At 43.6% G+C, this 25,083-nt stretch overlaps 1 protein-coding gene across 2 annotated transcripts; it reads right to left on the reverse strand.

The window, feature by feature from the left end:
- Positions 1 to 2,814: 2,814 nt before the first annotated feature.
- On the reverse strand, positions 2,815 to 25,073 carry CPB1 (carboxypeptidase B1). Of its 2 annotated transcripts, none has more exons than XM_068280754.1 (10): positions 24,929 to 25,073; positions 16,663 to 16,787; positions 14,823 to 14,919; positions 14,642 to 14,743; positions 11,704 to 11,805; positions 8,419 to 8,529; positions 8,246 to 8,336; positions 6,012 to 6,214; positions 4,515 to 4,599; positions 2,815 to 3,170 (listed from the first exon to the last, which is right to left on the reverse strand). In XM_068280754.1, the coding sequence occupies exons 1-10, from the start codon at positions 24,965 to 24,967 to the stop codon at positions 2,986 to 2,988; spliced, it is 1,140 nt and encodes a 379-aa protein (XP_068136855.1). In that variant the 5' UTR covers positions 24,968 to 25,073; the 3' UTR covers positions 2,815 to 2,985. The 2 variants fall into 2 exon arrangements, with proteins under 2 accessions (XP_068136855.1, XP_068136854.1); XM_068280753.1 differs by lacking the exon at positions 24,929 to 25,073 and adding an exon at positions 24,088 to 24,751.
- Between the last annotated feature and the right edge of the window lie 10 nt (positions 25,074 to 25,083).

Below are 25,083 nucleotides of genomic sequence, written 5' to 3' on the forward strand. Positions count from 1 at the left end.
TGTAGAAGCTCTACCCATCTTAAGTGTGTACAAGACTTTACGCATGTTGCAGGTCTCTGCCAGCTTCTGTTTTTTGACCTTATCTGGTTTTAACTGTTTTTAACTATGATCCTGTCATATCTAATTTAGAGTAAACAGGGCCGGTTGTACACTTTTTGCCCCCAAAGCAACACATTGTGAGGATATCTCCCCCCCCCCCGAACCCCCGATGTGTGTGTGCAAAGCCAAACTAAGGACGAGAGAGACACATCAGGCTGTGCATTGCAGACACTGGCACTACACTTACCTCCATCTGCTTCCTCCAAGACAGCATCTCCTCCCTGCTGGACTGCACTATCCCAGAATACCGGGTATGTGCCCTAGCGCTGCATCACTCACCCACTCTCAGCAGATTAGCGATGGGATCACCAGCCACGCCTGCTTCCTCGCTGACTTCAGTGGCGCCACATGTGACCCCGCAGCACAAAGGTGGTTACATGAGGCGCTGCTGTAGTCATGGATACAGGACACAGGGCAGGTGAATGGAGATTCCATTGTTGGAACACTGGGAGCAGGTGAGTGAGGCTGCGCCATTTATCTAGAGCACATGTGTTGAACTCCATTCCTGGAGGGCCAGATCCATGCCAGTGTTTAGGATGGACTGAGAAAGAGAGGAATGTGTTCTACCTGATGGACCACACCTTTCCTGATTCAGACCCAGGGCCGGCCTTAGGTTTCACAGCGCCCTGAGCGAAACCTGATTTTTGATTTTTGTGCCCCCCCCTTCATCCTCTTCCCACGTGCAAATACACACGCACACATGTATACTCACACACAGACCCATATGCAATTCCCCTTTTCTCCTGAGATATCTCCTAGGACAGTGGTTCCCAACCTTTTTGACGTTGTGACACATCACGCCAAATGCTCAGATCTCTGTGTCATGTATGTATAATAGAAAAAATACTATTAATAACCACGAATGGATGGAAAGAATGCATTATCCTGGATACACTTAAAAATGAAGGCTAGAACCTGTGGGACAGTTAGCCGCCTTCCCCCCATTTAGAATGATAGCACAGCACTGACAATTTGCACCACGCGTTATAGCCGCAGTGCGCCCCCCAATGCCCTCAGACTCAGTATAGGTAGGTAGCCAAGTATAGGTGCCCCCAGTATAGTATCTCATGTGTAGGTGCCCTCAATATAGGTTGCCAAGCATAGGTGCCCCCAGTATAGGAAGTCAGTTTAAGGTCTCCATCCCCCCCATAGGTAGCCAGGCATAGGTACCTCCAGTGTAGGTAGCCAGGTTTTGGAGCCCTCAGTAAAGGTAGCCAGGTGTTGGAGCCCTCAGTAAAGCTATAGGTGCCCTCAGTATAGGAAATCAGGAGTAGGTGCCCTCAGTTAGGTAACCAGCTTTAGGCACCCCCTTGGAAGCTGGCGCCCTGAGCGACCGCTCCGGTCGCTCATATCAAAGGCCGGCTATCAGACCCATCAATTAACTTGAGCTGTGTCAAAAATGTGTGAGGACCTCGGCCCTCGAAAGACTGCTTTGACATCCCTGGTCTAGAGAGAAGGAGACAGGGAGTGCGAGGAGGGGACAGTTGGGGAGGGTAGCTACTTCTTGCCACCCTCTAATTGTTGCCACTCTGAAGCATGTGATTTACTACTAGTCGCACTTTGCATCATCTATCATCCCTAAGGAGACATTGAAGTGGTGGTGGTGGGGGGATTAGAAGAAGGCGAAGGTTCAAAACTGATGGCCCAGTTCCTCATGAAAGAAACCAGCGGTGATGGCTGATGCTGCTGAGGATCCCAATTGCTGACATCTAGCAGTGCTGGGCAAGGTGTTCCAGTTCAAAAGGTGCAGTAGTGTTAATTTCTGTGGTGGGTCCAAACGCCCGGGCAGCATTCGTCAGGGCTGGTCAAGATAATCTGGCTGTCACAGAAGCTTCCAGCTGCGGCGGCCCTTACTTCCGGATTAATGGCTGGCATCATGGAGGGGCTGAACCAAAGGTGTCCCTGCTGCAGTGGAGCAGCAGCTGCTAATGGATGGATGGGTGAAACGATGGATGGAGCCAGCTTCCAGTGAGGCCAAAGGTGCCCCGATCAGCTCAGTGTCTTCAGACAATAATAATAATACTGAGTTCATGGTATGTATGTACAGTATATAGCGTGGAGTATAGTACTGTATTAGCTAGCCCTATTTTTAACACTGAGTTTCAAGATGCCAGAACACAAACTTATCCGGCACCAGCCAATCCCTGTCAGTGCTGGATAACCGAGACCCTACTGTAGTTTTTAACTCTACTGGGCGGCACATAGACATGGTAAAAGACACCCAAAGAAAGAGATATTAAGGCTGCCATATTTATTTCCTTTTAGACAATACCAGTTGCCTGGCATGCTGCTGATCTTTCAGTAGTGTCTGAAATACACACCTGAAACAAGCATGAGGCAAAACCAGTAAACCGTCAGTCAAACATTTGATCTACATATGCTTGTACAGGGTCTATGGCTAAATGTATTAGAGACAGAGGATCAGCAGGGCAGCCAGGCAATTTGCATTGTTTAAAAGAAAATACATATGGCAGCTTCCATAACCCTCTCACTTCAGGTTTCAGGCAGCAAAATAAAACAAGTAAAACAGCCTGGTTATTATTATGTATTGCACTGTACATATACATGTTTATTTCATCATGTCACATGTCGCCTCGGGTACACTTTAAGGAAATTATCTTACCTCATCTATTATTTAAGTTTTTCATTTTATACTTCAAGTACAGTTGAATAGTATAATTCATATCAGATACATAAAAGGTGAGAAAAAAGTAATTTTTTTTTAACTTTCTTTATTGGAACTTTCCTTAGCAGTCACTTTACATCCATTTTATGCATGTGTTAATTAAAACAAAACCTTCCCATGTTATTTCTTGCAACGTACTGTATACAAATGAAATGCTGTCATATGAATGGGGTTGCATTTGGCTCCATTGTTTTATTACTTTATGGATTGTTGAGGACATAATCGGCAATGTATTTGACGGCAGCCAGAGTTTCCTCAGAAGTGGCTTTGATCTGTGATTCGGGGAGGGCGAATCCATATCTACCGGTGTCACGCAGCTCAAAGGTGTAAGAGTATTTAATACCAGCATCATAAGCCCAATCGTCAGAGCCACCAGCAGCAAGGTCTGTCATGGAGAAAGATAGACATTAGAGCAGATCTATCCCTTACATTCACATAGCTGCCAACTGTCCCTCATTTGGAGAGACTGTCCCTCATTGGGAATCCTGTCCCTCTGTCTCCCTCATTTGTCCCTCTTTCAGGACTGATGTACAGATCTATGTAAATATATGTGTTTTATCTACAGACAAATGTGTTTCATTGGCTCTATACTTTATTCCCATCCTTTACATTGATATACTTCTTCTTTCAAATGTTAATATGAAGTAAAATGAACCAGGAATAACCAGTGTGATTTGAATAATAACATATTTTTCTTATGAAATCTGTAATGGTATGCATGACTAGGGGTGTTCCAGGGGCGTGGCTTAAATGTTCCTTTTTCTTATCTTAAAATGTTGGTAGGTATGCATTCACAGTTACATTAACAATAGTTTGTCATACCGAAGCAGAAACAACGTCGCAGCTATAGGCACCTTTGACAAAAGCTGCATTTTGCCGATAGGGAAATTTGGGCGCACGGCGGTGGCTGCTAGTAGGAGCCTCAAGGCACTGAGTTTTACCTTCTTTGCCGCAAATCACAGATACGCAAGACAATTTTTTTTCCGCACGCCTGTCTGCGGAAATTATCCCCTCTTGTCGCTAATCGGGCATCTGGGTGCCGAAATTTTCCTTCATAGCCGCATACCGTGGCTTTGCGGAAGGGATGGTTAGCCTTAGGAGGGGGATTTAGAGTTAGGCGCCACCGGGGGGGGGGGGGGGGGGGGGGGTTTAGGCACCACCAGAGCGGGGACTTAGGATTAGGCACCACCAGGACGGGTTTGAGGTTAGGCATTACAAGGACAGGTTTAGGGTTAGGCACCACCAGGACAAGTTTAGGGTTAGGCACCACCAGGACGGGTTTAGAGTTAGGCACCACCAGGAGGGGTTTAGGGTTAGGCACCACCAGGACAGGTTTAGGGTTAGGCACCACCAGGACAGGTTTAGGGTTAGGCGCCACCAGGAGGGGTTTAGGGTTAGGCGCCACCAAGAGGGGTTTAGGGTTAGGCACCACCAGGATGGATTTAGGATTAGGCACCACCAGGAGGGGTTTTACGGCTAGGCACCACTGGGGAGAGGGAGGTCTTGGTGTTAGACACCACCAGGGAAGGGTTCTGTGTGAGAATGGGATTAGGTTTAGCCATAATAAAATATTGATATTTATTACCGATATTTTACTATTAAAATGTAGTAGTAGAATATAGCTTAGTTTTGCGATATTTTACTAGCGGCAATCCCCTGCGCTCTTTCTTCCAGGCAACTTTTTACATGTTGTCATACACCTGATTATTATTATTATAGCCATACTCACAGATTGTAGCTCCACCAGCACCATAGGTGTATTTGGTTCCATACAGGGCAGTCAGAGCTGAAACTGCATTCTTGGCAACATTGTTCTGATGGGAAAAAATGCAGCATATTTATTATAGAACACAAGTGTGGACAAAGTATGAACTTGGTTTAGAGACTCTGTAAGCCAAGTGTACACAGTCTTTTTAGATCTGTTTAAATTGACATCAACTGATGACTAGCAGTGAAGGGAAATCAGAGGTCACTGTAGAATTGTACTGAATTCAGGTTCTTGTACACTGGTCAATTGGAATTTTTAATTCAGCTACACATGATGGATATCATCCAGATATTGTATACCATTTTTGCACCACCTTGCCCGTTAGATGCTAGACAAGATTTCAGCATTGATCAGACTTTTATAGCCACAACCTTTAGACCTCCCCTTACACTTAATAAATATTATTTTACACTTAGTAAATATTTGCGGTCCCCAAAATTGCTGCATCCTGTCGCAGAAGTAGTGATAGCCCTATGGGGCCATAGTTCTGATTGCGCTGCGTCAAGTTCCGTTGCAGCATTGCAAGAGTTGCAGTGCATCATGGGCAGTAACCCTGGAAGTGATGCATTATTTCAATGATTTGGTCGCACCGTAGCTGTAAGGCGCGGTGTGACTCGACAAAACCATTGACCGCAACAGTGTTAAAGGGGCCCTTATACTTCATGATGCAGTACAAAGCTACGGGAAGCATCGATCACACACAGCTCCTGCCTGTGGCCCCTTCTGCACTCCTGCCTAGAACCACCAATTGCACAAAGGAATGGACAATGAATATGCTGGATTTAAAGCATTGCTTTGTTCGAACTTTCCTAAGCTTCAATCATTTTAACAAATCTAACGTCAGATTTATTGAAAAAAATCAACCAGAGTATGGGCATCTTAAAGACTAGCTGATCAAAGGATTTTAGACTGATGAGATAATTATTTTGGCCTTTAAAGCCCGTGTACCCTAGTCCAATATCGGACTGGTAGCCAGAGTGATTTACAATTAGTGTTTATTACATTTCGTAATTTTAAAGGGAACCTGAAGAGAGAGGAATATGGAGGCTAACATCTTCATATATGGAGGCTGCCATCTTCATTAATTAATAAGCAATGCCAGATGCCTGACTTCTGTGCTACTGCTCTGCCTCTAATACTTTAAATCACTGGCCCAGAATGAGCATGCTGGTCAGATGCTTTCTCTCTGGTCTGACTCCACTGGCTGCATGCTTGTTGCTGGTGTACAATTGTAAAACCACTAAAGCTTAAAATTTGGCTTGACAGCCAGGCATCTGGCCTTGTTTATAAAGGAATGAAGATGTCAGCCTCTCTATTCCTCTCTCTTCCGTTTCCCTTTAAAGTTATGTATTTAAAATTCCTGATCATTTCAGGTGACAGTCTATTGTCTGTGCACTCAAAACTACAGAAAGAACTTTCAAACGTCATAAAACATATTGTGCACTCTGCAGCACTCACCAGAACGGTGTGATCTTTAGCAAGAGAATAGGTGTAAGAATAGGGAAAAAGCACCATCTGGGAGTAGGAGTGGATGGTCAGGTAAGCCTTGATGGATCCAAGGTTGCTACGAATGAAGTTGGCCAAAGCTTTGGTTTCCTTCTCAGACTCAGGAGTGGTACCACAGTAGGTTTCATCACAAGCTCTTGCAGATGCTCCAACAGCTTAAGAGAAAGAAATGAAATACATAGGTTGAGACCAAGATCATTACTATCTTTTATTAACCAATTAGCAGCTTCAATAGAGTTATCTTGTTTGAGATAAGTGCACTGCTTTTGGCCTCAGTTGGCAGAACTCGTTGTGCTGTAAATTCTTGGAATGCTTTGATCTCTCTCTCTACTAGCAGAAAATATAAAAACTGTAAGCAGAAGTCCTTTGTTATTGTCTCACACTGCCCCCTAGTGACCATAAATACACATCAGAGAAGTACCAATTAGAAGAAAGGAAATGTAACAAAATAAAACAAAAAAAGTGCTAAAATAATTTGGCCTGGAACACTTGTAAGCCTCAGCATAAATTGGCTGCTAAAGGGGTTATTAAGAACCAACCTATGCCACATTACTGGGCAATAAATAATAGTTTTTATCATGGAAGGGTGCTAGATCACCAGGCTAGACTTGACTTGTCCTGCTTATGCTTAGACACAATTTGCAGTTTTAAAAGTTTGTGATTAAGAATACCTCTATTTTTTCATATGTTTTCCTGCTCCATATTATTCTCATTTGCTGTGTATGTAATACTAAGTTCACTATCTGTATTTTTTGCTGTAACATGAAGGGAGATGTATGTACAGAAAATGTATAAGGACCCATTTCCAGTAGGGCTGAATTCAGGCTGAATTGGCAGCATTTCCTTGCATAAGAGAGGGGCGGGGCAACGCTGCCTATGCCTACAATGGGATTCCATCCAAATCGCACTGATGTCTGCAGCCCACACCCAAATCCCGATAGCTGTGCATGGAATAGCTTAGTGATCTGTGGCTGCGTCTCGCGCATGACGGGAGCTGCTGCCAAATCGGAAACCCCCGCGGCTCCTAATGGAAACCGGCCCTAAGGCTTAGAGCACACCTGTCTGCCGCCTTTTTGTGTACGTTTTCCTATATGCAGATTCTGCATTACCATGTGCATTTTCACAGCAGCTAATATAATTATTGGAAAAAAAACACGCTCAGTGCTGCACTGCTGTCAGGTGCGGTTTCTGCTGCAAAAAACACATTTACCTGTAAAGTGGCCAGCCTATTGAATTGTACTCTGCATAAGTAACATCAGAAATCACTCGCAGGAAACTGGGCAGGAACTTCTGAATTTCTAATGTAAAGAGGAAGCATAGTCCTATCAGTTGCGTGTGGCCCAGTATCAGTCATGGAGAGAATCCGAAGACATAACAACAAAATTGTTTAGGTGATGCCTTTAATGACTAACTGTACAAGATTTCTTTGCAAGCTTTCGAAACTTTGAGTTTCTTCTTCACTCATGTTTCAGAACTGGACCATACCCATACCATACCATAGGTATGGCCTTGATCCAGTTCTGAAACATGGCTGAAGAAGAAACTTAAAGTTTCGAAAGCTTGCAAAGAAATCTTGTACAGTTAGTCATTAAAGGCATCACCTAAACAATTTTGTTGTTATGTCTTCAGATAGTCCTATCAGTAAGAGGGAGAGTCAAGAGAGCGAGGAGAGCTTACAGGATGACATGGTATTTACTGATCTGAAACTATCAGGGTATATACAGGACTCACCCAAAAAAATGTAACTCCTTTACTTAACCAAGACACCTAAAATTAACTTGCAGTATAAATCATATACGTGATCAGTGACGGATTTCCCATAAAGCACTGTAGGCCTACAGGAGCCTTATGTGGGAGAGGTGGCTTCCCTCCTCAGATCACCGACCTCAGGAGCTTATAGTCTATTCCCTGTCTCATATCACTAACTTCAGGCACTTCCACCCTAATCCTTGTCTCATGTCACTAAGGATGATATGAAACAGTGATTTGAATGTAAGATTCTAAGGACAGTTAATGACATAACAAAGGGATTAGAGTTTAGAATATTTTTACTTGGGGTGTGGCCTGTGTTTAAGGGTGGAGTTTAGGGCAGTACAACCCTGTGCCTAGCAGCCTCTGAGTTGTAAGTTCTGCCTTGGATATGACATTTTGTAATGACTTAAAAAAACAAAAACAAAGCCACTTACTGCACCATCCAGCATTGAAATTTCTGTTGGGATCGGTTCCGACACAAGTGCTGCCACTGTTTGGAGAACGAGTCTTCCTCCACATGCGGTTCTGTAGGGAACATCATCAGCATATGTGTCAGACACAGCAAAGCAACCAGACCTTTTATAAATGCTTTGCACAAACGACTTACTGTGCTCCAGGTGTACGCATAGCCATCAACATTCAGGACTGGGAGAACATAGAAGTCCAGGTTGTTCAGGAGGTTGGTAAACTGAGAATCAGTTCCATAAGTGCCTACTGCCTAAGATACATAAAAAGGAATTAATCTTTTTATATACGCTTCTGTTACTTTGCTGTCCTGTTGTAGAAATATATCACATGATTTCCCTTCTGAATTGGCCTACTTTATATACACTAAGAAAGAAATCCTCATAGCAGGGTAGGCATTACATCTAGTATCCTGTGGGCCAATACATGACTGCTAGTACTGTTTAGTAAACTCACTGCTACAGTACAATTTACAGTACAATTTAGCTGAGGGGTCCAGCATCTCTACAGGCATTTTTAAACTGTGCATCCAAAAAGTACTCCACAACTATGCTGGCACCACTAACAGTGATATGGAGACTGCCATATTTATTTCCTTATAAGCAATACCAGTTGCCTGGCTATCCCGCTGATCCTCTGCCTCTAATACATTTAAGCCATAGACCCTGAACAAGCATGCAGCAGATCAAGACAAGATTAGCTTGCTTGTTTCTGGGGTAATACAGACACTACTACAGCTGAATAGATCAGCAGGGCAACCAGGCAGCTGGTATTGTTTAACCACTTGCCGACCGCACACTCATAACGTGCGTCGGCAAAGTGGCAGCTGCAGGACCAGCGACGCAGTACTGCGTCGCCAGCTGCAGCCTAATTAATCAGGAAGCAGCCGCTCGTACGAGCGGCTGCTTCCTGTCAAATCACGGCGGGGGGCTCCGTGAATAGCCTGCGGGCCGCCGATGGCGGCTCGCAGGCTAGATGTAAACACAAGCGGAAATAATCCGCTTTGTTTACATTTGTACGGCGCTGCTGCGCAGCAGCGCCGTAAGGCAGATCGGCGATCCCCGGCCAATCAGCGGCCGGGGATCGCCGCCATGTGACAGGAGACAGCCTGTCACTGGCTGCACAGGACGGATAGCGTCCTGTGCAGCCGGATCTCCAGGAGGGGGCCAGGTAGGAGAGGGAGGGGGAGGATTTCGCCGCGGAGGGGGGCTTTGAGGTGCCCCCCCCGCCACCCACAGCAGGCAGGAGAGATCAGACCCCCCCAGCACATCATCCCCATAGGGGGGAAAAAAGGGGGGCAATCTGATCTCCCTGCCTGCACCCTGATCTGTGCTGGGGGCTGCAGAGCCCACCCAGCACAGATCACTCAAACCAGCGCTGGTCCTTAAGGGGGGGTAAAGGGTGGGTCCTCAAGTGGTTAAAAAGAAACCAATATGGCAGCTTCCATATTCTTCTCACTACAGTTGTCCTTAAATGTTTCAGCAACCTCTGATATAGGAAAAAAACATAACTCCATAAAGCCATTAATAACGGCTTGACACATGGCCAATGAGATGTAAGTAATTCCAGCCTTCACTCAAATGTCATGCAAATAGTACACAACTTGAAATTGGGCCAATCAGAACTGACAAGAGGTTGGTTGATTTGATTGGTCCAATTCCAAGTTGCATACTATTGCCATTCATTTTGCTTTCAAGCTGGAATTAATAACATTTGGTGACTGCTAGCTCATTGAGAGACAAAGCTGGAAACTAGAACTAAGTGTTATGGTTTTCCCTATTAGTCACAGTGCTTAAAAAATGGAGAAAACTAGTTTGCTAGTGAAAAGCTTTCTATATTTACATTACTGTACTTTATTCAATAGCCCAGCATTAGTCACTGGATGCAGTCTGAGTGATGGGCATTGTCAAGGCAGGTAGATTCTGGCAATATCTGGATTTTGGGCTGGCTTTGGGCACATATGGATTTTACTGAGTCACTATGGTTTTCATGTTATGTTGCTGAAATGTCTATTTGTATTGAAATAATTTATGTGTATTTTGTGATCCTGTTACAGTAAGTGTATGTGTGTTTTATGAACATTGTAGTCTAAACATCTGAGAATGTGAAATAGGCTAAATCTGAAGTACAGAAAATGAGTACGCTAAGGCAGAAAACACACGTGTGCTAGCATTTTTGTGCCGCAAGTTTTCTGTTGGTTTTTTTTTTCCTGGTGTCCTGCAAACTCGTTTTTCCTTGCATGATTTTCCACATTTGTTTGGGATTTCCTGCATTGGTGAATACATTGTGATTGAAAACATGCCTGAATTGCGAAAAAAATCAGAAGGTTGTCGCAAATGAAAGGTGAATGAAGGCGACAAAATTTCCAATTCCCGAGTGGGCCACTGACTTCAATGACTAGCATGGCGATGGACGTTTTGCTGCACGTGACAAAACATACGTATCCAACAAGTGTGTTCTCTGCCTGGAGTTTTTTTATTGTATGCTTTTCATAGCATATTATTATTATTTAGTAGCTATATAGCACCAACATCTTCTGCAGCGCTGTACAGAGTATATTGTCATTGTCATTCACGCTTACAAGATTTTGCACGCGCTTCACCCCTCCTCTAGAATGCCCTCCCACAACACATCCGTCACTCGCCAACCTTTGTTGCCTTTAAACGCTCTCTAAAAACACACTTGTTCCGACAAGCATTTGCTCTACCTTAGGCCACTTCCCTTTGTCCTAAGACCAAATTGCACTCCTACTAGGTATCCTAAAACACACTGCCTTTATATATTTTATCGTATACTACCCCTCCTCTTGTTTCCCCCCATTCCCTTTAGATTGTAAGCCCGCAAGGGCAGGGTTCTCTCCCCCTTTTGTGTCTTGGTAACCATCATACATTTTATTCATCATGTTAATTTTATCACTGTTATTACCAATTCTATAATTTGTTGTTGTATCATTCTTTGTATTTTGTCACTAATTATGTATCTTGTATTTTGGTGTATAGCATTGTCTGTATTATTATGTACCCCATGTTTGTTTATTACTTTGTACAGCGCCACAGAATATGTTGGCGCTTTATAAATCAATAATAATAATAATTAACTGTCCTTCAGAGGGGCTCACAATCTAATCCCTACCATAGTCATATGTCTATGTATGTATCATAGTTTAGGGCCAATTTTTAGGGGGAAACCGATTAATTTATCTGTATGTTTTTGGAATGTGGGAAGAAACCAGATAACCCAGAGGAAACCCACACAGACACAGGTAGAACACACAAATTCCATGCAGATAGTGCCCTGACTGGGATTTGAACCAGAGACCCAGCACCGCAAGGCGAGGGTGCTATCCACTACACCACTATGCTGTACATTCAATATCATATGCTGCATACCAGATTCTCTTGGGAAAAGAATTTATAGCTGTACTTACTTCCTTCACAAACCACTGGCAGAAAGCAGGGCTGATCCATTCTCTAGCATGGAATCCACAGTCAATAAACACAGCCTTCTTGTTGGATCCACTTTTGCCAACCTTAAATATAAAAAGGCCAGGTGTCACAAGTTATGCTTGTTCTTTGAAAAATTCCATGCATGTTTATGAAAAAAAATGTACATCAAAGCTATCTGGCAATTATAACGGGAGACTGCCAGTATCACCACTACAATGATGTTCCACAGATCTTGATTTCTCTGTGCTGTATCTTAACCACTTCACCACTGAGGGGTTTTACCCCCTGACCACCAGAGCAATTTTCACCTTTCAGCGCTCCTTCCATTCATTCGTCTATAACTTTATTATTACTTATCCCAATGAAATGAACTATATCTTGTTTTTTTCGCCACCAATTAGGCTGTCTTTAGGTGGGACATTATGCCAAGAATTATTTTATTCTAAATGTGTTTTAATGGGGAAATAGGAAAAAAATTTTCGGCCATTATAGTTTTTAAATAAAGCATGCTACTGTAATTAAAACCCATGAAATGTATTAACCCATTTGTCCCGGTTATAAAACCATTTAAATTATGTCCCTATCACAATGTTTGGCGACAATATTTTATTTGGAAATAAAGGTGCATTTTTTTCAGTTTTGCATCCATCCCTAATTACAAGCCCGCAGTTTATAAAGTAACAGTGTTATACCCTCTTGACATAAATATTTAAAAAGTTCAGTCCCTAAGGTAACTATTTATGTTTTTTTTTTTATTGTATTTTTTTTTTTTTAATTACAAAAAAAAAATAAAAATTGGGGAGTGTGGGAGGTAATGAGTTAATTTATTGTGTAAATGTAATGTTTGTATATGTAAAATGCTTTTAGGGTGTAGTTTACTATTTGGCCACAAAATGGCCACAGAGTGTTTGTTTACATGCGACCTGTAAGCGTCCGGAAGGACGCTTACAGGAAGCAGTAGGAGGCTGGGAGACTCACAATGATCTCGCTGTTTCTGAAAGAAGCAGCAGATCATTGCGGGGGCTTAGATCAACGAACGGGAATGGATTTTCCCATTCATTGATCTCCGAGCGAGCGGGCGTCGGCGTGCACGAGCGGCGGGTGCGCGCGCACGAGCGGCGGGAGCGCGGACAGCGGCGGTAGCGCGGAAGGTACGGATTTCTCCGTCCCTGGTTTTTTAGGAGGGAAAAAAGGGGCGGAGAAATCCGTACGCGTGGGGGTAAAGTGGTTAAAGGGATCCAAACTTTTTTTTTCTGCAGTTTGTCCTGGTTTCTAATAGCTGTAGGAGCTGCCATTTTCCACCTCCCCTCTGCCTTTATTTATCCAGGTGAATGTGTGCATGCAATTAAGGGGGAATTCTCTAAACTGTTTGAAGTACTGTGTCCTATCTCCCCACCCCCCTGATGATGAAAGCTTTTATCTGCTCATTCCTACTGCTAATCATAGCAGTCCTTATCTTCCTGCTCTTTCTGTGGGAAGCAGGCCACAGAAGTAGGGCAATAAAACCCTATAACAAACATTTAAATGCAAAAAGAAGAGATACAATGGAATTTTTTTAAAAGTAATAAGCCACATTGTTAGCATGCATTTTTATTGTGCTTTTGAGATGCCCGAGGGGCTAAAAATGCTGCTATGTTCACTTTAAACCCCTGACTGTCTACCTGCTGTTTCTGCATTAATGTCATCTTGCTGGGTTTATCAGTAATGTGAGTACCTTGGTACTTTGCACACAGAGGCTACATTCACAGTGGTGTGGTGTGGTGCAACAGAATGGCCACTTTGTAAAGCGGATTGCTGCTCGGCAGTGCAGCACCTGTAGTGACAGTAACAGTGTGGTGGGCGCTTTGCAGTATAACAACATGCGGCATTGTAACACACTGCATGCAGTACGTTACCGTAAAACTTGAGTGTTAACAGTGAAGCATACTTTTCATTGACTGCATGTTGTACTGTATAAGTCACAACTGCGCAGTTAACACGCAGTGCCACTTTCCTGTTCTATCGCGTTGTGTTCCTTCCTACTGGCCAATGTAAACCTAACGGCATGTTCCTACTGGCCAATGTGAACCTAACCTAAGGCAAGCTCCAAGTATATGGAAAAAAACACCTCTTGGTGAAATCACACTAGTTTCTTTTTCAAATGACTACCCACTTGTATTAAGGTGGCCATACACTTATCGATTTTCTCATTCGATTCCTTGCAGACTAGATTCATCTGCTGGGAATCCATTCTTCCAAATGTCAGATTGATTGATATTTGATCGGTTTTGACTAAAATGTATCTAAAGTATAAATCTGACAGGATAGAAAATGTAAAACAATTGGGGGTGGAACAAGAGCATTGAGAGAGATCGATGGCTTATAGCTTTGCACTGCATTGATTGAATAGTATAACTCTGCAGGTCAATCTATTATAAATAGATTACCTGGTGGAATCTATTGGAAATTGATGTGCTGTGTATGGTAGGAATCGATTCCTTCTGAATCAATTCTTTTCAGAATGCATTTGATAATTTTGGAACATTGGGTGGAAATCTATAAGTGTATGGCCAGCAGAGGGGTCCAGGGCTAAGGGGGAGGGGGGAGTCCCATCTACTAACATTCCCTTCCTCTGATACAGGGGACTATACTTCAGATCAGGTGTTTTTGTTGCTATACTTGTTAAGCATGTAAAGATCATGATGGCCACACTGATTTATGGCCCTTGTGAGATGCCGTGAAGGGCACCAAGGGGAGACAAGGGAAGGGGTGTGAACATTGGGGGGGGGGGGGGCATTAAAGTTTTGCTGGGGACCCAATGAATTGTAGTTACGCCACTGGGTGGAAATCTATAAGTATATGGCCAGCTTTAGTAATATGCATGGATGCATTACTAAATACATAAAATGGTTTCATTGCTAATACTGATTATAAAATTACCTTGAGCAGATAGATAGGACGTCCCTCATAAGAGGTTCCGATCTGGGAGCGGGACACCAGACTTGGGTTCTGGGCAGCAATGTTAGCAGACCAAGCATTGATCTAAAGGAGAAACATAGTTTTAGTAGACAGAACATTTACCTCACAACTTTCTGCGCTCTTGTCTTGTGTGCATACGTACGGTATCCAGATCATTGTACTTCTCATAGCTGTGCACTGCACGGATGTTGCTGTCACGCTGCTTCTCCAGGGCAAGCTGAAGGTCATCAATCAGGATTCTGTGGGATAAGAAGACCATATTTCATGTAGATATAACAAGATATCTGTAAATGATACCACATCTCATTTTGGATGCCATTTTTCAGAATGTCACATTGTGAACAACAGCTAGATAAACTATGTGAAATTCTGGATTAATGGTTCTCATGCACAGTTTGATCTAGAGACTGAAAATATGCCATGTTGTGCCAATGTTGTTATATGCAGGCTATGTGGTTGGCAAACAAAATGTTCATATGATAACAGTACACACGAGAGATGGCACTGATGGGCAACATAGTGGTGTAATTAACACTCCAACCTCACAGCACTAGGGTTTTGGGTTCAATTCTCAGCTTGTACACTATCTACGACAGGCATGTCGAGAGTCCGGCCAGGGGGCCAAATGTGGCCCACCAAGCCTTTTCTGGTGGCCCCCAAAGTTCTCTACCATGGGCATAACAAACACCCCTAAAACGCCCGTCATCACGGGGAAGGGGGGGGGGGCAGAGGCTTTGAGGGCCCACTCCCCAACTGCAAGTGCTGCCAGTTACCGAAAAAACCTTGCTGTTCTCTCACAAAAACCATGTGCAGGAGCATGTGTAATTTTTTCCTGCTTCCAGACGTTGGTTCACAGCAGAACGCTCTCTGCTGCCATTCGCCAGCTCCCAATCACATGTCCCACATGGGGTTCGAGGTCCAACTGGGCCCCATGCTATCATTTTTGCAGGGGGCCCTGTTAAGTTTAGTTACGCCCCTGCTCTCTACAGTTGTTAATTCCATGTGGGCCGCAGGCCATGGCTACGGTGCTGCACACAGGGGCCACCTTGTGTCACTGATCTGCTTCCCCCTTTCTTCACTTGTACTCTTCTATTTGCAGTGTGTGGCAGGTACAGATCCCTCTCTAACCAGATTTTGATCTATCCCCACCCATCGGGTGGCCACCTGCTAGTGTATGGCCACCTTTGCACTATGGTAGGGATTAGATTGATTGCTTACTTAGGTGGCTGGAACAGAATTGAATTGAAAAAAATAAAGCACTCTTTGTATACACACATGTGGCATCACACAGGCCATCCAGATATAGAGGGTGTCTGTTGTTCCTTCTGTGCCTTGCATGACAGAAAATTTTGTCCATTTGACTGCTGTAGTTACTCTTAAGGGTGGCTTCATATTGTATATTGGCGTCAGCAGTGCAGTGCGGTGGTGGCACCGCCAAAAACAGGCCTTCGGGGAATACGGCGTTACTATGCAATATTCCTCGTCTGGCATCCGTTCAAACAGGAAGTGACGTGCGCTTGCAGTCACTTCCTGTTTCAGGTATACGGAAATGCACAGGAGCGTATTATAACAAATACGCTTCCGCGCATGTGCGCCGCACTGCCAACTTTTTAAAAAACCTTGCGTCGCCATAGACTTACATGACTTCCAGTCCGCCACAGGTCGCCGCAGGAGCCACATGGTAACGCAGGTATGCACTCACATTAGATAGGGAACCTCTGGCGCAGCGTACTGCAACGTGGGGAGTGTGAACTCCCCCATAGATTTTGATTGTCGTACCACAACGCCCAAGTGTAAAAGGGCCCTCAGGTGACCAGAAGAAACCACCAGCATGTTTCCCCACTGACATGGAAACTGTTCAGATTAGGGAGAACCTGCTGAATCCAGAATATTTTGCCCTGTTTGGCCAAACACCCTCAAAGTGAATAGAGGCATGTTAAAGCAACACCACTCATTTTTCTTCAATCTACTTCATAACTTACTCAAAGGGAATTCCTTTCTGCTCAAACAGAGCCTGAATGTCATAGGCTACATGGCTTTCAACGTGGAAGTCAGCGCGTTTGCCTGCCTCTACAAGGTCCACAGAATCAGGCACCCAAAAGTCAAGCTGAAATGGAAATTGGAGAGAAAAAAAAAAGTGAATTCTCAGATAAGGATTCACACTGCATACATTGAAGGAATCCACAGTGTACAGTGGGATGCGAAAGTTTGGGCAACTTTGTTAATCGTCATGATTTTCTTGTATAAATCGTTGGTTGTTACGATAAAAAATGTCAGTTAAATATATCATATAGGAGACACACACAGTGATATTTGAGAAGTGAAATGAAGTTTATTGGATTTACAGAAAATGTGCAATAATTGTTTAAACACAATTAGGCAGGTGCATAAATTTGGGCACCACAAAAAAGAAATGAAATCAATATATAGTAGATCCTCCTTTTGCAGAAATTACAGCCTCTAAACACTTCCTGTAGGTTCCAATGAGTGTCTGGATTCTGGTTGAAGGTATTTTGGACCAGTCCGCTTTACAAAACATCTCTAGTTCATTTAGGTTTGATGGCTTCCGAGCATGGACAGTTCTTTTTAACTCACACCACAGATTTTCAATTATATTCAGGTCTGGGGACTGAGATGGCCATTCCAGAATGTTGTACTTGTTCCTCTGCATGAATGCCTTAGTGGATTTTGAACAGTGTTTAGGGTCATTGTCTTGTTGAAAGCTCGAGCCCCGGCGCAGCTTGAGCTTTGTCATTGATTCCTGGACATTGGTCTCCAGAATCTGCTGATACTGAGTGGAATCCATGCGTCTCTCAACTTTGGCAAGATTCTCAGTCCCTGCACTAGCCACACAGCCCCACAGCATGATGGGACCACCACAATATTTTACTGTAGGTTGCAGGTGTTTTTCTTGAAATGCTGTGTTGTTTTTCCTCGATGCATAAGGCCTCTTGTTATGCCCAAATAATTCAATTTTAGTTGTAAAATCAAAATCCACGTACCTGGGGCTTCCTCCAGCCCCTGGCAGCTGTCCTGTGCCCTCGCCGCAGCTCTGGTGGCTCCCGGTGTCCTTCGCTGCAGAAGCCGACCTCGCCAGGTCGGCTTCCGGGTCTGCTTCTTGTGCGCTCAACGGCGTGGGTCACATGGTCCCGCCGACGTCATCAGGTCTGTACTGCGCAGGCACAGTAGTTCTGCGCCTGCGCAGTACAGACCTGCAGGGCACAGGACGGCTGCCCGGGTGGAGGAAGCACCAGGTAAGTGGATTTTGATATTATATTTTGCTTGGATGTTTCCTTTAAATACTCTTTCTCATAATTGGATTCACCTGTGTATGTAGGTCAGGGGTCACTGAGCTTATCAAGCCAATTTGAGTTCCAATAATTAGTTCTGAAGGTTTTGGAATCAATAAAATGACAACAGTGCCCACATTTATGCACCTGCCTAATTTTTTTTTTTACAATTATTGCGCACTTTCTGTAAATGCAATAAACTTCATTTCACTTCTCAAATATCACTGTGTGTGTCTCCTATATGATATATTTAACTGACATTTTTTTATTGTAACAACCAACCATTTATACAGGAAAATCAGGACAATTAACAATGTTGTCCAAACGTTCGCATCCCACTGTATTTAGTTAATAATAAATAGAACCAGAACTATTCAGCCTTCCTAACCACGTTCTGATTTTACGAACATTTAAAAACGACGCAGGCAAAACACTAAGCTATTGTTAGCTTCATAACAAGAAATATAAATCTCTCCCACCCTTTTCATCATTTTGGTCAGTTTGGAGGAAATAGATTCCACAGAACCATTTAATATGGTGGTGGATTTAATTGCTAAATATACAGGCTTCTACTTTATTCTCATTCTTCTTGATCTCTCCTCTGTTTTTGACACAGTGGACCATCCTCTACTTTTCCAAACTCTCTTCTCTCTGGGCATTTAGGGTCTTGTTTTCTCCTGGCTTTCCTTCTGTCTCTTAGGTCCACGCTAGGTCCGGAAACGTATCCGTGGCTGCGTTTTTCAAACCTGATGAAAAACGGAGTCTCGGATACTAATGTTCAAAATAGCAGCCAGCCTCACCCAAGTGAAAAACGGATCCGTCTGCGTTTGCGGGGACCCGTTCTCAAAATCTGAACGGAAGGTCCGGATCTGCTGCATTTTCATGCAACGGATCAGGACCACGGATACACGCAGGGGTAGTGAAAAGCAATGAGAAAACGCATCTCCAGCTCCACAGGCAAAACACTGATGTGAAAACAGATAGCCTGAGCTTTATGATTGGCCCCAAAAAATCCTCCCACTCCTTCCTAATGATGGAGACGTTTTCTGTCAGGGAAAAACTGAACGGAAACTGATGCAAAACTGATGCACTTTCATCAGTTTGCAGTACGGTGGGTACTTCCCCTAACCTTCCCCTGATCCGGACTGCAGTGTCCGTCCTGCAACTGTGTCTAGTGTGGACCTAGCCAGTGCTGCAAACTTCTGCACCACCTCCTCCTCAATCCCGCTCTCTGATGGGGTGCTCCAAGTCTCAGTCCTAAGACCCCTTCTTTTTGATATTATATTTTGCTTGGATGTTTCCTTTAAATACTCTTTCTCATAATTGGATTCACCTGTGTATGTAGGTCAGGGGTCACTGAGCTTATCAAGCCAATTTGAGTTCCAATAATTAGTTCTGAAGGTTTTGGAATCAATAAAATGACAACAGTGCCCACATTTATGCACCTGCCTAATTTTTTTTTTTACAATTATTGCGCACTTTCTGTAAATGCAATAAACTTCATTTCACTTCTCAAATATCACTGTGTGTGTCTCCTATATGATATATTTAACTGACATTTTTTTATTGTAACAACCAACCATTTATACAGGAAAATCAGGACAATTAACAATGTTGTCCAAACGTTCGCATCCCACTGTATTTAGTTAATAATAAATAGAACCAGAACTATTCAGCCTTCCTAACCACGTTCTGATTTTACGAACATTTAAAAACGACGCAGGCAAAACACTAAGCTATTGTTAGCTTCATAACAAGAAATATAAATCTCTCCCACCCTTTTCATCATTTTGGTCAGTTTGGAGGAAATAGATTCCACAGAACCATTTAATATGGTGGTGGATTTAATTGCTAAATATACAGGCTTCTACTTTATTCTCATTCTTCTTGATCTCTCCTCTGTTTTTGACACAGTGGACCATCCTCTACTTTTCCAAACTCTCTTCTCTCTGGGCATTTAGGGTCTTGTTTTCTCCTGGCTTTCCTTCTGTCTCTTAGGTCCACGCTAGGTCCGGAAACGTATCCGTGGCTGCGTTTTTCAAACCTGATGAAAAACGGAGTCTCGGATACTAATGTTCAAAATAGCAGCCAGCCTCACCCAAGTGAAAACAGATAGCCTGAGCTTTATGATTGGCCCCAAAAAATCCTCCCACTCCTTCCTAATGATGGAGACGTTTTCTGTCAGGGAAAAACTGAACGGAAACTGATGCAAAACTGATGCACTTTCATCAGTTTGCAGTACGGTGGGTACTTCCCCTAACCTTCCCCTGATCCGGACTGCAGTGTCCGTCCTGCAACTGTGTCTAGTGTGGACCTAGCCAGTGCTGCAAACTTCTGCACCACCTCCTCCTCAATCCCGCTCTCTGATGGGGTGCTCCAAGTCTCAGTCCTAAGACCCCTTCTTTTCTCTATCTATTCTTGGGCACCTTATCAGCTCTTTAGGCTTTCAGTGCTACCAATATGCTGATGACACCAGAGATTGCTACAGTTATGCAGGGTTAGTATAATCACCTGTGATCTCTGATGAAGCCCAATGATCTCCTGATCACAGATGCTTTAACCTCCCTAGCGGTATGGACAGAAATGCCAGTTCAAAAAAAAACATGCTGTGAACAGTGTAAACATGCATACACATCAATACTCTCCTGCACTGTATACTAGACCCTTGCTTGACACATTTTGGCAAGTTACAGAAAAAAAAAAGTTTTAAAAATAAATTTTATCACTGTTTGCACAGAAATCCTGGGGAAATTGAACGCTGGGGAGGTTAATAGATCAGACTCAAAATATGTACTCCTGGCATTTGTCAATAATAAGAAATAGTTGATTATCTAGTTCTCCTTCATAGTTCATGTCATTATGCTTTTAAACTGAGCAGTAGTTGTGCTACTACTTGCTAATGGAAAACATTCTTACAAACACAACATATGAGTCTAGTTTTGCTAAAAAATATCACCAGTACTATTTTTTTAATATACAAGGACAGACACTTGAAGCTTGATTATGATTCAGATAAAAGGAAAGTTCAATAAGAATGCACATGAAAGCGTGAAGGTTAAAGCAACAAAGCTTATTTTGAAAATAAAGCATTCAAAAGACTTTAACAGTTTTCCAAAACCATCTAATGTATAAAAATAAAATGAATCATAAAACAAATTCCACCTTCATTTGCATCAAAGCAATCATTATACCATATAAATATCTCAAGGTTACTGGGTGATTATGGCAAAGAAGCTGTACATCCAAATATTAATTATCATTTTGTACTGTTTTGGGGTTTCCAGTGATTTTTGAAACCCAACATCAATAAAACTGAACTTGGCTGAGGTGGCCAATTGGGGCCGTCTCTGCTCACAATCTGACAGGTATACTTGTGTTCCCTGAGGGCGCTTAAAGATCTGGCAAGTTGTATTTTTCCCTCTGTACTCCACCTGCCATTGGCCTCTCCATCATGCATCGTGCCATTGCCCCTCCTGCCATCATCCTAGAAATAGCACACAACACTTGGGTATACAAAGCAGTATGTGTGTGTGTGTGTACAACGCTCTTTCTCCAAGATGGGCTTCCCATTCTTCTGCGCGACACTTATTAAAGGTGTGTTTATACTTCAAGAGGTTTGAGCTGCAATGACACTCTGGCACAGCAGAGCACCTCCAGCATGACCTCTCTCCAATTATCTCCATGGAACAGAACAAAGGTGTAGTCAGGAGGTGTGTCTGTACAGCTATCATTCCAAAACTGTCAACCAAACTCCCACTATTTAGTTCAGGCAACAATAAATGTGCACGCAAGCTTTGTGTGTATGGTCCTGATTCACTAAATTGCGGCAACATGCGTTGTGCAGTGTGAATAAGCCCTAAGTAAGAGCCCTTTTCCACTGAGAGCGATTTGCTTCAAATCGCAAAACGCTATAAATTTTTAAATCGCTAAGGTTGCTATTTTAAAATAGGAAAAGCAAAAAATATTTTCCACTAAGGGCTCGTTTCCACTATCGCGAATCCGCATGCGTCCAACGCATGCGGATTCGCACATGTAATGCAAGTGGATGGGCCTGTTTCCACTGTAGCGTTGTTGAGGTGCGTTTTTTTCAGCGGTAAAAAAACGCACAAAAGAGCCAAGGAATTCGCCTGCGAGTGGAATGCATGCGAATCGCCGCTAATGTATTTAATAGGAAATTCTCCTGCGGCTATGGTATGCGAATTTTCATGCGAATTCGCATAGGTACCAATGTAACTTCAAACAGGCAGTGACATGGTTAAATTCGCATATACCCTCACCTATGCGAATTCGCATGCGAATTCGCGACAAAAACCGCGAAAAAATTCGCATCCGCATGCTATTTCATGCAATTTCAACAGCGGTGGAATCCAGGCGATTCTGCACCGCAATAGTGGAAACGAGCCCTAACCCAATTTGCTTTTCTGTAAAGCGCAATGGCTTTTTGGAGTGATTTTACCTGCGGTTGTGTTTCAATGTTAAAAGATACATGCAAAATCGCAATTGCATATACAAAATTGATGAAAAATTGCAATCGCTTGCGTTTGCATTAGGCTATGTCAAAATATACGGGAAGACACTGAGAGCCCAGTATAGTGTAGTATGTACTGTAAATTAGGTATGGAAGGTAAGTATAGGTAGGTTATACTCACAAACAAGGGTTACCGTCCAGGTAACCACTATGAAGGCAGGTGAGGAGATTAGACCTGTCCCCACTCAGGATTAAGAAGTCGCTCTCTGTAGATCGGGAAAAAGGAATAATTCCCCTCCACCAGGGGTGGAAACAACTGCAATAGTAGTACAGAGGCGCCAACAGGGTAAAAACAATATTTCTTTAAAATGGATAAAATGAAGTAGGTAGTGGTGGACTTACCCCTCCAAAACAGACCCAGAAATTGCAGTTTTAAGCAAAAATCAGTTTAATTACATACTCCGAACAAGGTGCAATGCATTTTGCGGGAATATCCCACTTCCTCAGGCAATAAGTAGGAGCATATCACTGTCTTCTGTCAACAGTGATATGCTCCAATTTATTGCCCGAGGAAGTGGGATATACCCGCGAAACGCGTTGCACCTTGTTCGGAGTATATAATTAAACTGATTTTTGCTTAAAACGGCAATTTTTGTGTCTCTTTTGGAGGGGTAAGTCCACCGCTACCTACTTCATTCTATCCATTTTAAAGAAATATTGTTTTTACCCTGTGTGCAGTAGGCAAATGCTAGTGGAAAAGAGCCCCAGAACGCTACCACTCAGGCTAATGCCAAGTAGAGAAAAGATTATAGAATATATAGACAAGTGTGCCTGCTTTTTGTTTAATGTTACAGTGCCCAAGCCACACAGAGCAATCTGGCCAATCACAGATGCACTGGTACATCGTAGTGTGGGGTGAATTACCTCATATTTCCCTCACTAACAAACATACACAAATAGAATAAACAGAATTTGATGCTAGATGTAATGATCTAATTTTGTCTGCGAGCCAAAGCATGATTTTATTGTAGACCAAACATTGGGCTCTAGAGATTACCAGTCTCCCTGGTGATGCAAATGCCTTATGCTGCTCTACAATTTCAGCTTAATGGAAAATATAATGCTTTTCAGAATGATAAGCCATTTGTATTATGAAGCATGCTGTAATTAGGTAGTATACATCATACAGACGTCTATGAGTATACATAAATAGGGATAAAGGTTTCTCAGCATCCAGGATTTTTAAGCCTGCTACAATACTGGCCTGGCTGTGCTGGAATAGGGCTGCCCTGGTTTGATCTGCTTTCTCTTGGCATTGGTTGTTGATTTAGTGTGAAAACAGGTACAATGGTACTGGATCAGAAAAACGGTACATTTATTGGGGATCACGGTACAGACAACGTGGGGGTAAGAGGAGCCTGACAATCGTTACGTTGTTACCTGCTTCTTTGGAGGCTAAAGCGTATGCTTTAGCCTCCGAAGAAGCGGGTAACTGCGAAACGGCGGTCAGGCTCCTCCTACCCCCACTGCATACCACATTGTCTATACCCGTGATCCACAATAAAGGTACCGTTTGTCTGATCGATTGCCATTGTACCTGTTTTTCATATATACGCATGTTCCTTCTGATGTGCACGTTTCATAAGTACCATTGGCTCAGGGTCACATTGCCAGCTGACATCTAGTGCCATTCTCTCTTCTACTGCCTTATATCAGGTTGCTGATTTAGCATTGCTGCTGACCCTGTGATGGCCATATTGGATTAGTGCTTGCATTTCGGGTACTGCTAATCTGGTGCATCCATGCTGCTAGCTTTAGCTGCTCCCTGGCTATTTGTTTTGCCTACTGCAGCTAACCTGGGGCTAGTATACAGCATATATCCCGATAAGACTGCTGTTTCCTATAATGACCACAAGGGGCGTAACTACAAATCATGGGGCCCCCCAGCAAAACTTTGAAGGGCCCCCCAATGTTGACACTATTTATCTTGCCCTTAGTGACCCTCACAGCCTGGGGCCCATCTTGCAAGGGCCATAATACTAGTGTGGACATTGTAATCTTCATATCCATAGCAAGTGTAGCCACAAAAACACCTGATCTGAAGGATGGACCCCTTTATTGGAGGAGCAAAGCAGTTATTAGGGCCCCCTTACAGCTTTGAGCCCCCCTGCAGTCGCAGGGGCTGCTCCCCACTAGTTATGCCCCCTACTGACCATAGGAAACAGCTGGCAAGGGGTCACACATATCACCAGTGTTTCCATGAGTTTGTAATGGACCTGGACGCGATGTCTCAAAATCTCCTACATTAAACACACTCTTGCCTTCAGCCATATGATGGTGCATTTGTTCAACTAACTTAAACTGTACTCTATACGCAGAGGTCCCCAACCTGGGGGCCGCGGCCCCCTGGGGGTCCGTTGGCAGATTTCTGGGGGGCCGCGGCGGATCTGGCCTTTCTCCCTCTCCCCCAGCGGCCGCCGTTCCTGATACCTTATGAGCGGCGGCCGCTTTCTTCCTTATATTCCCCATGGCCCCTCTCGCATCTCGTATTACAGCAGCGCTTGCTGTGCGACTGCTGTAAGGAGGGAAGGAGGCGGGGCAGCGTTCCCATGGTAACGGCGATCGCCGCTACAGGAAGCCGCTGC

The sequence above is a fragment of the Hyperolius riggenbachi genome, chromosome 4 (assembly GCF_040937935.1).
Source record: "Hyperolius riggenbachi isolate aHypRig1 chromosome 4, aHypRig1.pri, whole genome shotgun sequence".
NCBI classification, from domain to species: domain Eukaryota; kingdom Metazoa; phylum Chordata; class Amphibia; order Anura; family Hyperoliidae; genus Hyperolius; species Hyperolius riggenbachi.

Bases quoted from the DNA above. Each gene is read 5' to 3' on its own strand.
- CPB1 (XM_068280753.1), bottom strand. From the start codon at position 24,129: ATGGCACTAGATGTCAGCTGGCAATGTGACCCTGAGCCAATG. The intron at 6,215-8,245 runs GTAAGTGGCTTT...CTTTCTCTTAAG, and splicing joins TTTCAATGCTGGATGGTGCA to CTGTTGGAGCATCTGCAAGA. The intron at 3,171-4,514 runs GTGAGTATGGCT...TCTCCATGACAG, and splicing joins TGCTGGTGGAGCTACAATCT to ACCTTGCTGCTGGTGGCTCT.